This window comes from Schistocerca piceifrons, chromosome 3 (assembly GCF_021461385.2).
Source record: "Schistocerca piceifrons isolate TAMUIC-IGC-003096 chromosome 3, iqSchPice1.1, whole genome shotgun sequence".
Lineage (NCBI taxonomy): Eukaryota > Metazoa > Arthropoda > Insecta > Orthoptera > Acrididae > Schistocerca > Schistocerca piceifrons.
The window spans coordinates 168,784,791-168,801,086 of NC_060140.1; the positions used below are offsets into that span (position 1 = coordinate 168,784,791).

Sequence of the window (16,296 nt, forward strand, 5' to 3'; positions counted from 1 at the left end):
CATGCATATTCAGCTATCCCCAAAAAGGTGCTGTAGTGACAAAAAATTGATTAAGAAGTGTCTTAACATGCCTAGAAAGAACTTAAAATGACTTCCAAAAATTACATAACTCTGGTAAGACTGCAAATTCAGTTTAATATTTTGAACAACATGTTTACTTGCTTCAAATACAAATCATAAATGTATGTATGCAGACTGATGTGATGAATGAGAATTTGTACCAAGGCCAGGATTCAAACCTGTGTGTCCTCACTAGGCAGATGAGCTCACTACAACGCACCCTGGCTGGCACGATGGCTTTGCACAACTGCATAGACTACCCTAGTACACCTCCGTCCTCAATGCAAATTCCTATTCACACTTCAGCCCGCTCAGTATTCCCCCTAAACTTGAACAGCACTTCAGAGGCTCGCCAGCTGTATTGGAATAGCACCATAGCATCAGATGAAATGGGGGGATCCTGCCTGAAACCCAGGCATTAGTGCTTTAATCAAACGAAACAATGTAGTTCCAGACACTATCTGAAATCTCAAACATCTATGACATATGTATGCAAACAGAAGGGATGAATGAAAGTTTGTGCCAAGGCCAAACAGATCTGCTCATTTGGAACATGTGCAATCCACTATGCCACCCTGCCACAATGGCATTGTACAACTACTCTGACTACCCTAGTACACATCCCTCCTCAAAGCAAATTTACACCTCAGCTCACTTGATATTTCCCGTACTTTTGAACAGCACTGCAGAAGCTCTTCAAGTGTACTAGAATAGCTCACAGTTTCGAATGAAGTGAAGGATCCTCTGTAAAAGCCAGGCATATGTGCTTTAATCAAATGAAACTATATGGTTCGTTTGATGCTGAGGTGCTATTCCAATACAGTTGGCGAGCCTCTGCAATACTGTTCAAGTTCACTATGAGTACCAAGTATGCTTTGACAAGAATTGGAATTGGGATTGAGGAGTGAGTCATGCTAGGATTGTTCATGCAGTTGTGCTAAGCCACTGTGCCAGGGAGGTGTAGTGGTTAGTACATCTGCCTAGTGAGCAGGAGAAACCCCCCCCCCCCCCACCCCCACCCCCCCACCCCCGGCACACATTTTCACTTGTCACTTCAGTCTGCATCTATACATCACAGATGTCTTAGATACTCTCTGGAACCACATAGTTTCATTTGACAACTCATAAACAGGGTATTTTTGATGAATTTAAATTGATGAGCAAAGTACCCAGAAAAAACGTAAAGCAAACAATTTTGTGTTAACCTTATATCATGTGTACTTATTTGTTGTTTATAAGTTTCAAAATATATAAATGTGCTGAAGTATATAACAAACTGTCAAAGCTTTACTGACCTATAGAATTCATTTTATGTAAGCAGCACACCATGCTGGAACCAGTGGAAAAATGCTCCTGTTAGAGAACAAAAAAAGACAAATATGTTCCTCTTTAAAAGATTCTAACAGAAAAGTGGAGAACTAGCTCCCTCAATTTTCATTCCGCATTACTCACCAAAACATTTTTCCATGCAAAACATATTTATGCTTTTCTGTGCTGAAAGAGAGCAGCAGAGAGTGACAGACAGAGGAGACTGTGCCAATGGGCCAAAGAGAAAGGAGATATTGAGATCAGTGAGAGAGAGTGACAGTGAAAGAGGAAGAGATGTGGGTAGAGATAGATTCACTGCATGCAAAATAGAGAGGGGACAGTGTAAATAAAAAAAAGAGAGATAAGTAAAGGCCATACAAAGGCTTGGGGTGGTCTGGACCGCCACACAGATGAACTTTAACATGGCGGTATAGGAGCAGTCACATTTTAGACCAAAATTTTAAACACATGGGTAAAGTGTAAAAAATAAGTTGAACTCCCTCCCTCCCTCCCTCCCCCCCCCCCCCAAATAAGTTTTGACCTTCTGAGCTATGGTGGAGACAGTGCCACTGGGAAGGAAAGATGAAAGGAAGTAGTGGGAGAGAGACATATATACAAACAGTGGCAGTGAGATGGAGATGCTGAGTATGAGTGCTCCACTACAAAGAGAGACTGGGTAAAAGGTTTTAGAAAGTTCTTTGTTAAGAGAGTGCAGATATGCTTACATGCCAAAATTTTCGATGCTACACTGAACTACTCTCTGTGTCTCTAATGTGACGTTCTGTTGATATAGTGTGATAAATTTATATGAAATTGAAGTAATATTTCCCAATGATTTCAGATTTACTGAAAAAGTCAGCACCCAGCAGAATAATAATGGTCTCTTCAGTAGCTCACAAATATGCAAAACTAGATTTGAGCACCATCAATGTACGTAAGGCATGTGGTCCTCAGAGGCTGTACAACAACAGTAAACTGTGCCTCATGTTGTTTTCCAATGAGCTGGCTCGAAAACTTTCAAAAACAGGTATGCTCTGCAACAGTTTTAGTAGAGTCTCTTCTACTTATAATAATAATAATAATAATAATAATAATAATAATGCTAAATAATACAAATTATGGATACAATATTACTGGAACATACCCACACAAAATCACACATTTGCTATACATGGATGATCTAAAACTACTGGCAGCAACAAATCAACAACTCAACCAATTACTAAAGATAACAGAAGGATTCAGCAATGATATAAGTATGGCTTTTGGAACAGACAAATGTAAGAAAAATAGCATAGTCAAGGGAAAACATACTAAACAAGAAGATTATATATTGGATAACCACAGCGACTGCATAGAAGCGATGGAAAAAACGGATGCCTATAAATATCTAGGATACAGACAAAAAATAGGAATAGATAATACAAATATCAAAGAAGAACTAAAAGAAAAATATAGACAAAGACTAACAAAAATACTGAAAACAGAATTGACAGCAAGAAACAAGACAAAAGCTATAAATACCTATGCCATACCAATATTGACCTACTCATTTGGAGTAGTGAAATGGAGTAACACAGACCTAGAAGCACTCAATACACTAACACGATCGCAATGCCACAAATATAGAATACATCACATACATTCAGCAACAGAAAGATTCACATTAAGCAGAAAGGAAGGAGGAAGGGGATTTATCGACATAAAAAACCTACATTATGGACAGGTAGACAATTTAAGAAAATTCTTTCTAGAACGAGCAGAAACTAGCAAAATACATAAGGCAATCACTCATATAAATACATCGGCTACACCACTGCAATTTCATAACCACTTCTACAACCCTTTAGATCACATAACATCAACAGACATGAAGAAAGTAAATTGGAAAATGAAAACACTACATGGCAAGCACCCGTATCATCTAACACAGCCACACATTGATCAAGACGCATCCAACACATGGCTAAGAAAAGGCAATATATACAGTGAGACAGAAGGATTCATGATTGCAATACAGGATCAAACAATAAACACCAGGTATTACAGCAAGCATATTATTAAAGATCCCAATACCACAACGGATAAATGCAGACTTTGTAAACAACAAATAGAAACAGTAGATCACATCACAAGTGGATGTACAATACTAGCAAATACAGAATACCCCAGAAGACATGACAATGTCACAAAAATAATACATCAACAGCTTGCCTTACAACATAAACTTTTAAAACAACACATTCCTACATACAAGTATACACCACAAAATGTGCTGGAGAATGATGAATACAAATTATACTGGAACAGGACCATTATAACAGATAAAACAACGCCACATAACAAACCTGACATCATACTCACCAATAAAAAGAAGAAATTAACACAACTAATCGAAATATCCATACCCAATACAACAAATATACAAAAGAAAACAGGAGAAAAAATTGAAAAATACATCCAACTGGCTGAGGAAGTCAAAGACTTGTGGCATCAGGATAAAGTTGACATCACACCAATTATACTATCAACTACAGGAGTCATAGCACACAATATCCACCAGTACATCAATGCAATACAGCTACATCCAAACATATATATACAGCTACAGAAATCCGTAATTATTGATACATGTTCAATTACCCGAAAGTTCCTAAATGCAATATAACACATACCGTACAGTTAAAAGTAAGTGACGCTTGATCAAGGTCCGCGTCACTCCATTTTTAACCGGACTTAACGTCTGAGAAAGTGAAGATAATAATAATAATAATAATAATAATAATGCTGCCTGATCTGACCATGAAGATAATATACACTATGTGATCAAAAGTATCCAGACATCTGGTTGAAGATCACTTACAAGTTTGTGGCACCCTCCATTGGTAATGCTGGAATTCAATATGGTGTTGGCCCACCCTTAGCCTTGATGACAGCTTCCACTCTCACAGGCTTATGTTCAATCAGGTTCATGAAGGTTTCTTGGGGTATGGCAACCCATTATTTATGGAGTGCTGCACTGAGGAGAGGTATCAATGTTGGTCAGTGAGGCCTGGCATTAGGTTGGGTTTCCAAAATATCCCAAAGGTGTTCCATAGGATTCTGGTTAGGACTCTGTGCTGGCCAGCCCATTACAGGGATGTTATTGTCATGTAACCACTTTGCCACAGGTGGTGCAGTCTGAACAGGTGTTTGATTGTGTTGAAAAATGCAGTTGCCATCCCCAAGTTGCTCTTCAACAGTGGGAAGCAAGAAGGTGCTTGAAACATCAGTGTAGGCCTGTGCTGTAATAGTACCATGCATAACAACAAGGGGTGCAAGCCCCCTTCATGAAAAACACGACCACACCATAACACAACTGCCTCCAAATTTTACTGTAGGCACTACACACACTGGCAGATGACTTTCACTGGGCATTTGCTATACTCACACCCTGCCATCGGATCACCACATTGTGTACTGTGATTTATCATTCCACACAATATTTTTCCACTGTTCAATCATCCAACGTTTACGCTCCTTACACCAAGCAGAGTGTTGTTTGGGATTTACCGGCATGATTTGTGGCTTATGAGCAGTCACTTGACCATGAAATCAAAGTTTTCTCACCTCCCACCTAACTGTCATAGTACTTGCAGTGGATCCTGATACAGTTTGGAATTCCTGTGTGATGGTCTGGATAGATGTCTACCTATTACATATTATGACCCTCTTCAATGGTCGGCAGTCTCTGTCTGTCAACAGGCAAGGTCAGCCTGTATGCTTTTGTGCTGTCATGTCCCTTCACGTTTCCACTTCACTATCACATTGGAAACAGTGGACCTAGGGATGTTTAGGAGTTTGGAAATCTCACATACAAATATATGACACAAGTGACACTCAGTCATCTGACCATGTGGAAATCTGTGAGTTCCCCAGTTTTCCCCATTCTGCTCTCTCACGATGTCTAGTGACTGAGGTCGCTGATATGGAGTATGTGCTAGTAGATGGCGGCAAAATGCACCTAATATGAAAAATGTATGTTTTTGGTGGTTTCCAGGTACTTCTGATCACATAGTGTAAACATCTGAGAAAATTAATAAGACAGTGAGCCAAAAATCAGCAGAGATACTGAATTCATTTCACTTGTAGAATTTAGTTTATTCTGATAGCAGACATAATTTATGCTAGTTGTGAATTCAGACAGACAATATGCTTACATGTCAAGGAAATGTTCAGCCTCTGTCCTCATAATGAGGTCCACTTTATTGCATCAAAAGATTCATCTGTGATTTGCTAGGTTTTCCAGATAACTTCAGATATTCACTTTTCCATTCAACATAAAAGTGATTGACTGTATGGGCACTCTAAGCTGTTGTAAATAAGTCATCATATGTGAAATACCATCAATTTCTTATGTAACTGTTTCTAATTTTTTTGTTGTCTTCAGAAACATCTGTATTTCACTTGCAGCAGGCTGGGATTGCAAGGATGGCTACTGGGGGTTGGGAGATGCCTTTTCAATTGTCAGGAGACATTCAGCTTCCATATAGAGAGTCCTAGGTTCCTAGTAGTGATACGGTGAACCTAATACGAATATTGAAAGAAATCAGAGACACAAGAGTGTGAAGGTTATTCAAGAGTGTTTACGCTGAACTTGTGTAGGAAAATATAAAAGTGTAAAAAATAAAAATAAAAAGAACCTCTAATGTATTAGTGCTTTTGTTGCAGCTAGTTATTCAAACAGGAATACAGTCAAATAATTGGTAAACAGAACAGTTCTTTATCATTCCATTAAACTTGAACCATAACACATATTTGACCTCATCATAGGCACACAAGCATAGCCTGACATTGTCCTGGTGCCAGTGCAGCAGCTGTGATGCTCATCCTTGCAGGATACTTACACGGTTAATGATGACACACCACACATTTAAGGTGTAATGGAAGATGCAGCACTTGGTTTGATTTAGCAGCCAGCTGGAGCCAAGTTAAGACTTCTAAGTTGTGGCCTGGTGTCCCAGTGATGTGACAGTTGATGAAGTTGCCCAAGAGATGAACCTGGGATCTTTAATTGCAGTACTGCAAAAGCTAATTTGGACTCCAGCAGCCAGGAGCTTGGCAGACCTCTGTTCATGCCTCAGACCATGAGCTGGCTGTAAATGGAGGTGGCTTGATGGAGAGGCAGTCAGGCAATAGTCATAGGTTTGCATCCTAGCTGAGATGAATGAGAGATGTTGTGCATGGTCCTGCTGGGCTGACCATCATATCTACTGGCTAGGGGTTGTATATATGGCCAAAGTGGGCTTTTTCAATGCAGCAGACAAGCACTGACACATTTTGCAGGGATTTTGACACTTCCTGAAGACTGGAAAGTGCATAAAGAACTGCATTTCAAATGAGGAAATGGCCATTATGTTGATATGCTGCATTGGCTGGATGCAGCTAACATTCTGGATATGACACTAGCTCCTTGCTTTCACCTGTGTTGTTACATTTCCTCCCTCACAGGAAAATTCCAGCTCACTGCATTCATGTCTGAACAAGTAGCTGCAACAGAAGCTCTAATATATTACAGGTTTCTTTTCTTTTTTTTTCTCCTGCACAAGTCCAGAGTGATTAACTTGAATAACCTTCACACTCTAGTGTGTCCGATTTCTTTCAATATTCACACTAGGTTCACTGTATCACACCTATGAAAGGCAAACATGGAGTCTGTACATTCTATTTGCAATATTTTACTTCAACTCTTTCTTTTAAGTCTGGTGAGCAAGTGTCATTCCACCTCATGGGTGGAAATGGGTATCAGGGTGGTTTCCTAGCAATACAAACTTATTTGTGTTTATCTACTCCTTCTGGTATCATTGGTTCATAGTTCATTTTAACAATTTGCATTCTGTCTCTTACAGTTATCAAGCAGAATACACGTACTGTGGGTTATGCCATTTACTAACTTATGGGGAACAAAATTAACTACATGAATTGAATGACCCATGTGCTCTCCTGTTGTTTGGAGATACTGGACTATTGTTGCACACTATCCTATTGCACAATACTTTATATCATAGCTTTTAGGAAAAATTTATCAGTAACATTAAGAAATTGCTTTAGTCATGTTCTCAAGACACTGGTAGTGGGGAATCTATCCAAACTTCCATGAACTAACTTAATTCTCTTTCTACTCTATTAATTCCTCTTATTCCATGAGATTTATCCAGATGCTCTGCTACAAGAGCTGTATGATACCACTGACCCACCTGCAGGTGCTACATCAGCTGCACCTGTGCTGTCCAAATGCCATAATTCTCCTTAATTCTTCCCTGGCCACAGGCACCGTACCTGTCCCATGTGTTTCGTATATAAAAATCCCTTTACTTCCACATATCTTCCTAACATTTGATTTATTTTCCTGCAGAGTGGCATCTTTCACTAGATTGGCTCTTGTAGCTGTATCTAATGCTCTCATGAAACTTGCTTCTCGAGGAATCTGGAGCAGTTCGGTTGATGATCATCTCAATTTTATGTGGTATCTCAGTGCTTTTACTGTTTTTAGACAATGCTGTAAGATGTGAGGACAGTAAAAATTAATCAAACAATTCATTTGTGACTCTTTATTCTTATTATAACTCAATAATGCTGTTTCACAGCTTAACTTATATTACTGAACTTAGTGGTATCTATTACCTAATTCTGTAAGCTAATATTTTCAAGATTATATGTTCCAACATCCCTGATTTATGCTCAATAGCTATGACCTTAAATCCTGTGTGATTCCTATCCTCTGTTACTGATATTGGTATGGTGCTCATATAATTCATAATCATCCTAAAAGATTCAGTCTATTCTTTAAAATTCCTACTAAAAGGAAAACACTATGGCTGTTCTGACCTATGCCTAAGCTTTTTGGGAACCCAAGATTCCCCATGCTTGAGTCAGGTGTACTCATGGCAATGTTTGGCACACAGCTCTTTTCATTGCAGTGTCCAACATACTACTGCATATGACTTGATGCACAAAGTGGAGTATCCAGGTAAATTGCACAGGATGCATGGTACAAGAGTTAATGGTTCTGCTTCTGGCTCTTTACCTAATACCCTGACGCTATATAATCCTCATATCAAGGGGAAAATAACGAGAGGTACTGCCCAAGGATGTAGGGAAACTCTTGAGTGAAGATTAAAATCCAAGCTGTTTTTATAGATGTGGCTGCTGTCCATACTGATTCTTCAGCACTCTTGTCTCCATCTATTCCATCCAATTTCTGTCACCAGAATGTACCAGATCGCTAGTGGAAGGATCAGTACTGGGCACTGGAGCCATCATGCACTGGTCAGGAGGTGTTCTTTAAACTCCCACCTGGGGCATCTTGGGTTTGTATCCTGATGCTGCAGACAAGAGTATGTAGTGGATGACTGTAGCAAAACAATGAGAATAACAATTCTTTAATATTCCATTAATCTCAACAATAACATGTACGTGCCCTCATCCCAGATTGGCCTGATGTTGTCCCCATGTCAGCACAGCAGACCCAGTGGTCATCCTCATGGGATGCTTACACAGTGATTGCTGACATGCCGGATGAACATTCAGTGGCAGTGATCACAGCACTTTGCACTTGGCTCCTTCAAGCAGCCAAATAGAGCTGACTTCTAACATGACGGTGCAGTGTCTCAGCAATGCAACCGTCAGTGGTTGAACAGGAAATGAAGGTGGGACAATTGGCAGAAGTGCTGCAGCAGATCCCAGTGGCAGGAAGCTGAGGGGACCTCCATTCATGCCTTGGAGCATGAGTCTGCTGCAGAATGAAGGCAGCCTCATGACAGAGCTGTCAGGCAGCAGTAATAGGGTTGCAGCCTAATTGTGATTATGGTAACTGTATCAGAAATACATCCACAACCCCAAGTAAAGACTGATAGAGGGCAAGTTTCATGCATGGCCCCACTATGCTTATCATCTACTCTGCTAGCAAGGCCAGAGTAGCCTTGGCAGTGTGGCAGGCGAACACTGAAACATATTTCAGGCATATTGACTCTTCCTGAAGTCTATTCAGAGCCTGTAGATCTGTGCCACAAACAAGGAAGTGGCTGGCATGTTGTAATGCTGGCTTTGCTAGCTTTGCTAGCTGCAGCTAACTGCCAGAGATGGAACTGGACCTTCACTTTGGCCTGTGCCATTCCACGTTCTTATTCTCTTCACCATTTGCAAGTGTGCTTCTCTAACATACTCATATCATATCCTTTATCTATGGCTTATTGTGAGCAGGTCTTAATGATTGAAAATTCAATTTCATATTGTTTGAGATCTTTGGATTTGGTTGGGTTGCTTCTGGTTCATTTTTTATGTTTAATAAAATTTTGATGTTTTTGTCTCAAAACTTTTTGCTTTGAGTAGTACTTTCATCCTCTTTGATGTCTCGTGTAGCAGTTGCCTGTTTTTGATGATGATGGTCCACTACTGGAATATATGAAGAATGTGTATTACTGTACTGAGCAGCAGAGATTTACTTACGGCTACATTTTCTATTTCATCTTCTGTATGACTGCATCATAGACTGTATGTGACAACTCATTCCCTTTTCGTATTCCAAGATGTGTTCATCCACATAAATGTCCCATTTTATATTTGCATTTTCAAAGAAAGATTAGGAATATTTTTAACTATTAAAATGCATTTTGCAAATTTTTCAACCAGAATAGCTTTTGAGATCCGACTAATTTGTTTTTTCGTGCAGTTTGTGTTATTAATGTATCCACTATTTGTGGACATGCTATATTTTCAAGGAAATTACACATTACTGCATTAGCTACCACAGTCATCTCCATTACACAAGTATTAAATAAGATTACATAAATTACATATATTATATGTTTGTCCCATAGATCCACAGTGAGGAGATCCTGCCCCAACACCACTAACAAAAAATACACAATACATACTGAAAGAGTTCTAGGTGGCAAGTTCAGCATAAAATTAGTTACCAATATGTTTACTCATTTATAGATGGTGATGATACAGAAAACTTCAAATTTCTGATGTTTTTGGGAAAATTCCCAATTTTAAACAATCAAAAATTCTGTACCCCCACGTAAGCTGCTGTATATAAATGAATAAGTGTGTTACAATTTTCTACATAATCTAATATGAGCATTAAATACTATAGCAAGAATAATTTTTCATTTTTATACGATAAAATTGGACACAATTCATGTTTTTCTTTCTTTTTCATTAATTAATTATTCTTCTACTAAAGCATTTGTACCATTCTTGGTTTTTGCCTTAGGAAGCATCAGATAAATGCAGACATTTTTTTGGTATTGTTATTCATCATTATTATTTTCTTTTAAAGTCAAATAACCATATAGATTTTAATAAAAGCAGTTCTATTAATTATCAATTTTGTTAATGACATAATATTTATGTATTTATTCAATATTATCCTTTTTTCCAGCTGCATTTTACTTTTAGTAATCTTTTATACTTATTACAGTATTCTGTTTATTGTAACAGTAGAGTCTATTGCAACCCCCCTGCCCCCCTCCATTTTGCTCTAAAATGCCTACCTTGAAGAGCTATGAGCATGTGCTCATTTTTGCTAATTGGAAACACGACTCTTCTAATGAACAATTGCTCATAACTTTTAAGGTATGCATTTTAGAGCAAATGCTTACTGGACATTTTTTCTTGTTTTGGTCCATGCTACTACTTCCCAAAATGTGAAAAGCAAAGAGCTTGCAGTAGAAGAGTTTGCTTCACAGTATTGAAGATGAAAAATTGTTCGTAGCTCTTACGCAATGTATTTTTGACCCTACATTTACTGAGACTTTCTAGTATTGTGTACTTTCAACTGTATGCATTTACGCCATTAATTATGATACACCCAGATTAATCTATCACCATTCACCATAGCAAGTGCCACCACCTAAGTAGGGCACAAAAGGACCTCAGATCACAACATATTTATACTCTGGACCATTCTTGTGTACTACATAGTTACAATAATATTTATGAGTAACCAAAATATGGCTTTATTCATGAAGCACTCAACTACAATGGAGAACAGACTCCCATGAATCCACATGTAACACAACACCGTATACTGAAGTGATGCCTTCCACAGGTGACCTCATGCAAAAAGGGGTCACCCAGGCAATGGAGTAGATGCTGTGAGCCTGAAGAGAGATGCATACAACAGGTCCAGAGTGGCGGTAGCCAGTGCTGGCGGAGGGGGTGGAATGATATGCCAGCTGGCCACTGGAGCAGAGGGCCAGAATGTGAAGGGATACAGGTTCTCGCAAGGGTGGTGGTTCCATGAGGTGCCTGATGACTGCACCAGAGGGTAGGGTGCTGGCATCACCATCTTGATGTCATCATCTGCAGGCAGATCCCAGTGTGGGGGCAGCAGGGCTGGACCCACTATCAAGGATGGCTGATGTGATGATGGAGGAGGAGCCAGCAAAGGTGGCCCGACTGTAGCAGCAGGCTGCAGCAACAGAACTGAGCCAGAGACCAACTGGCACCTGGCACCAGGAAGCTAGAACCCCAGGATGCCACACATGGAAGAGAGAAGAGACACCCAATGGGACAGGGGTTCATCCACAGCAGGCGATGACAGGCTCAAGACAGAAGGCAGCAGCATGGGTTGTGGCAATGTGGGCTGCACGCATGAACCATAAGCTTCTGGCAGCAAGCAAGGGACCAGTTGATCAATATGGCATGCTACCAGCTCATTGACCAAATGGACGTCACACAGACATCACCACTGGCTGCGGACAACAGTTGACAGAATCCACTTGGGCCGGTGACCAAATATTTGCTCCCAAACTGGTGATCCCAGCACAAAGCAGCAGCACCAACCTGACCACGGCAGGTGTGATGGTGGTTGCAGAAGGTGGAGGAGCATGTGTGGCTGCCAACTGTGAAGCAACTCAGACTTAAAATATACAAACTTTGAGCTCAGTCAACATTGATGGACACCGGAGAATGTAATGAAACTGGAAAAAATGCATCCACAACCAAGAGCCAATATTCAAAGTCTACATAATGCACTCCCATGGCTGGTGTGGTGTGGGACAGGGGGAGATGCCCTGGGAGCTGCGTATTGTTGGGCACATTGCTCAGAAGCCATGGCAAAATGGACAATACTGCATTAATCCCTGGTCAAAAAACATCTCTCCTTGCTAATAATTTAGTGTGTGAAACTCCCCAATGACCCTATTGGAGAGGGCTGCTTATTGTTGGGCACACTGCTTACAAGCTGTGACAAAATGGACAATGTTGCATCAATCCCTGGCCAAAAACATATCTCATAGCTAATATAATTTAGTGTGTGAAACACCCCAGTGGCTCTCATGGAGGTGGTGTAGAATGTTGCAAAATAATGTGGTGGGATTGACTGCTCTTGGAGAGAGGTCTTCCACTGACAACTGCAAAACACTGTCAAAAACAGAGAGGTGATGACATAAGGAAAAATACTTGCACAAAGGGTCCCAGCATCTGATCTGGCCAGCCCTCTTGAACAAACCAAACCATCTTGCAAAGAACTGGGTCAGTGGCAATTGCATCTGCCATGTGCAAGCTCATAATTGGGAAACCCTCAACCACAGCCTGTGTTTCAGTATCAAGATGGAAAAAAGCAATTCTTCACTCCAAAGTCAGGATCAGGATCCAGAGGAAGGTTGGACATTGGCATGTTGAGATGTGGGTCAACAATGGATTTCATAATTGTATCAAGACAAGAACAGTGCCCAGTCTTGGAGATGGTGTGTTGCCTTGTCAGACAAGGAAGTTGGAGGGTTAAACAAGGAAACCAAGGGTTCATGGTCAGTAATAAGGTGAAACTTGGAGCCATATAAAAAATAAAAAAAATTAAAATTAAAATAAAGAAGAAGATATGTGAAATATCTTGAGAGCATAAATGACGGCAAAAGCCTCTTTTTCCACCTGAGAGTAATGCTGCTGGGCTGTAATGAGAGATTAATAGCAACAGCAATAGGCTCTGAAAGAGCCATTGGCATACCAGTGAGTGGTGACTGTGCGATGGCTACATTGTGAGGTGTCAGTCACCAAAACTGTGTGTTTGTCTGGAGAGGGCGCAGCTAAACAAGGAGCTGAGATTAGTTTGGATTTCAACGTTTGAAATATGGCCTCCAGCTAAAAGATATATTCTTGCACAACAAGAAATGCAACAGGTGGGTCAAGGTGGCCACCTTTGGCAGGAATTTATGGTAGTAGGCTATCTGTCCTACAAAGGCCTCAAGCTCCTGATGGATAAGGGGCAAGGCATACACATGACAACAGAGATGTGGTCTGATAGAGGGTGGACCCCGTCGTTTGAGCCCTCAAACCCAAAATAAACTATGGAAGGTTGAAAAGAACTGAGATTTTGCAAGGTTACACCATAAGCCAATGGACTCTAAGACAGAAAACAAAGTGTGCAAATTTTGCAATTTAACAGCTGTGAAGGAGTCCATGACAATAACATCACCCAGATAATTAATGCAACTTGTTGGAAAATAGCAGGGGTGCTAGCCACATGAAAAGGCAGGTGCAAGTATTGACAGAGAACAAAAGGAGTATTCAAAACCTGTAGATACACTTCAAACAAATCAGTTTTATAAAAATATTGGAAAACAGATAATATCAACAACAGGTCCTCCTGGCATGGGAGAGGATAAATATCCACAACTGAATGTGTGTTGACAGTAGTACTGAAGTTCCCACAGAGGCAAAGCTTCCCCAACAGTTTCCAAACTACAACTGGCGGAGATGACCATTCACTAGCCATAAAAGATTGCACCACCCGTAGAGATTGGAGTCTATCAAATTCTGCTTTCACTTTATCTTTCGTGGTGACAGGAATAGGACGTACATGACAAAAACAGGGCTGAGTTGTGGATTTCAAAGAAATATCATCAAAAAAATTGTAGCACATCCTATACTTTCCAAAAAAAAGTCCAAATACTCCTCAAACAGTGTTTCCAGCAGAGAATTCGGCACCTGATGCAACACAACAAGGTGAACTGCATCAGTGATAGAAAATCCAAATGTCTGAAATGAATCCATGCCAAACAAGTTCTTACCACCAGCATCAGCAACCACCAAATATATAATAGGGTGAAACACCGACTTGTAAGAGGCAGATGCCATAAATTGTCCCAACAATACAGTGTTTTGTTCATTATAACTGAATACTTCTGCATGATCAGTATCAATGGCAGTGAGCCTGAAATCACATAGGTTTGAGACTACAATAATGTCACTGCAGCACCTGTGTCAACCCATAGCTGTTCACTTGGCAAAAAACACTTAACTCAATAAACAACTTGGGAGAAGTCACAAGGATTGAAGTTATGCAGTTTATTTCATTTCCATATCCTGAACAACCATCAGTGAATAACACGTGGAGGCAATGTGCCCTTTCTTCTGGCAAGCATTTACAAGCAGCCAAGTGCTCAGGGCATGCTGAACATACATGCTGGACAAAACAGAAAGGACAAGACGGAAAGGGCAAGACAGAAACAGAGAACGCTAACACTGGTGCTGTGGAGGTTGTGATTGTGGCTGCTTTGACCTGCCTTGGTCTGCTTGGCACTGGGCATGCATGTTTCCTGCCAACACTGCCATATCCTCCTGCAAGCTATCTGTTGCTCTAGTGGGCACACGGTGTGACACTACTGCCACATCACTTCACTTCATGTTTCAGTTTCACCACTCACTGCCTGAGAAACTTCATAAGATTGTGAAAACCCTCTGTTGGATGGAGTTTTGCAAATACCACAGAGTAATGCCTTCTAGCACAGTGCTTTGTCCAGAGCTAAGCATATAATTGCATTGTGCACCATATAGTCTGAAAGAGTCATTATGGGCATTAATAACGAATTGACACATGGGCTGCCCAGGCCCTGTATGAGGGATCAATAGAGTTCAATTTGTGCTGCTATGACATGTGGTCATTTGAAATAGTAATTGGACAATAAACTGCACATGTAATCAAAAGTAAGAGCTGCCAGTTATTTGAAATAGTAATTGGACAATAAACTGCACATGTAATCAAAAGTAAGAGCTGCCAGTTCTTGTAAAGGGCAAGTTGCCAAGTAATTGATACACTGTATGTAGAATCCATGATAGGAATCCTCCTTCAAGGTTCGCAGGAGAGCTTCTGTAAAGTTTGGAAGGTAGGAGACGAGATACTGGCAGAAGTAAAGCTGTGAGGACCGGGCGTGAGTCGTGCTTCGGTAGCTCAGATGGTAGAGCACTTGCCCGCGAAAGGCAAAGGTCTCGAGTTCGAGTCTCGGTCGGGCACACAGTTTTAATCTGTTTTAATATTTAAATAAGAGATATTATATCTGTTGCCATTAAAGCTATATAATAAAGTTCCAACTTCAACTTTTACAGCAGTAGGTTAAGATATTATCAACAGCAGAAGGTAGAAAATTTTCAGTAGTAACTTTTCAGTACCAACTGCAGTCAGTATTTTCCTGTTGGTAAAAAAACAATTATGATTTATAAATAGTAACAGAAAATGGTAAATTTCAATTACTAAATGGAAGCAACTTTTTTTGTAGTAGCAACAAGTAGTAAGATCTCAATAGTAAATGATGATTACAAAATCTCAATAGTGACAGGAGCTATTATATTCTTAATAGTAACAAAAGGTATTACATCCTCAGTAGTAACAGCTGATAGTACTCTGATAGTAGTAACTAGAGTTATTAACTTGTTAGTAATAACATAAGATAGTGACTTATCTTCTATCAAATCTGTAACCACCATTTGCTACACTATCAAAAGATGCCACACTAGCATGTAATTCCTCAAATTGTAGTTCCATTTTATTTCTAATTAATGTACAAGTTTTTCATTCTTGATTATAACTCGTTCTGAAGTATCTACCTTTTCCAGTAATTCTTTTTATAACATTTGCTCTTCACATACTGGAACAGCCTCTTT

General features: G+C 40.0%; 1 protein-coding gene across 1 annotated transcript in view; it reads left to right on the top strand.

The window, feature by feature from the left end:
- Positions 1-16,296, top strand: part of LOC124788225 (retinol dehydrogenase 14-like) — an 86,858-nt gene that overhangs the window by 34,323 nt on the left and 36,239 nt on the right. Inside the window, exon 4 of the mRNA XM_047255406.1 lies at positions 2,210-2,395. Within this exon, the coding sequence (XP_047111362.1) occupies positions 2,210-2,395 (186 nt within the window). The remainder of the gene's footprint in view (positions 1-2,209; positions 2,396-16,296) is intronic.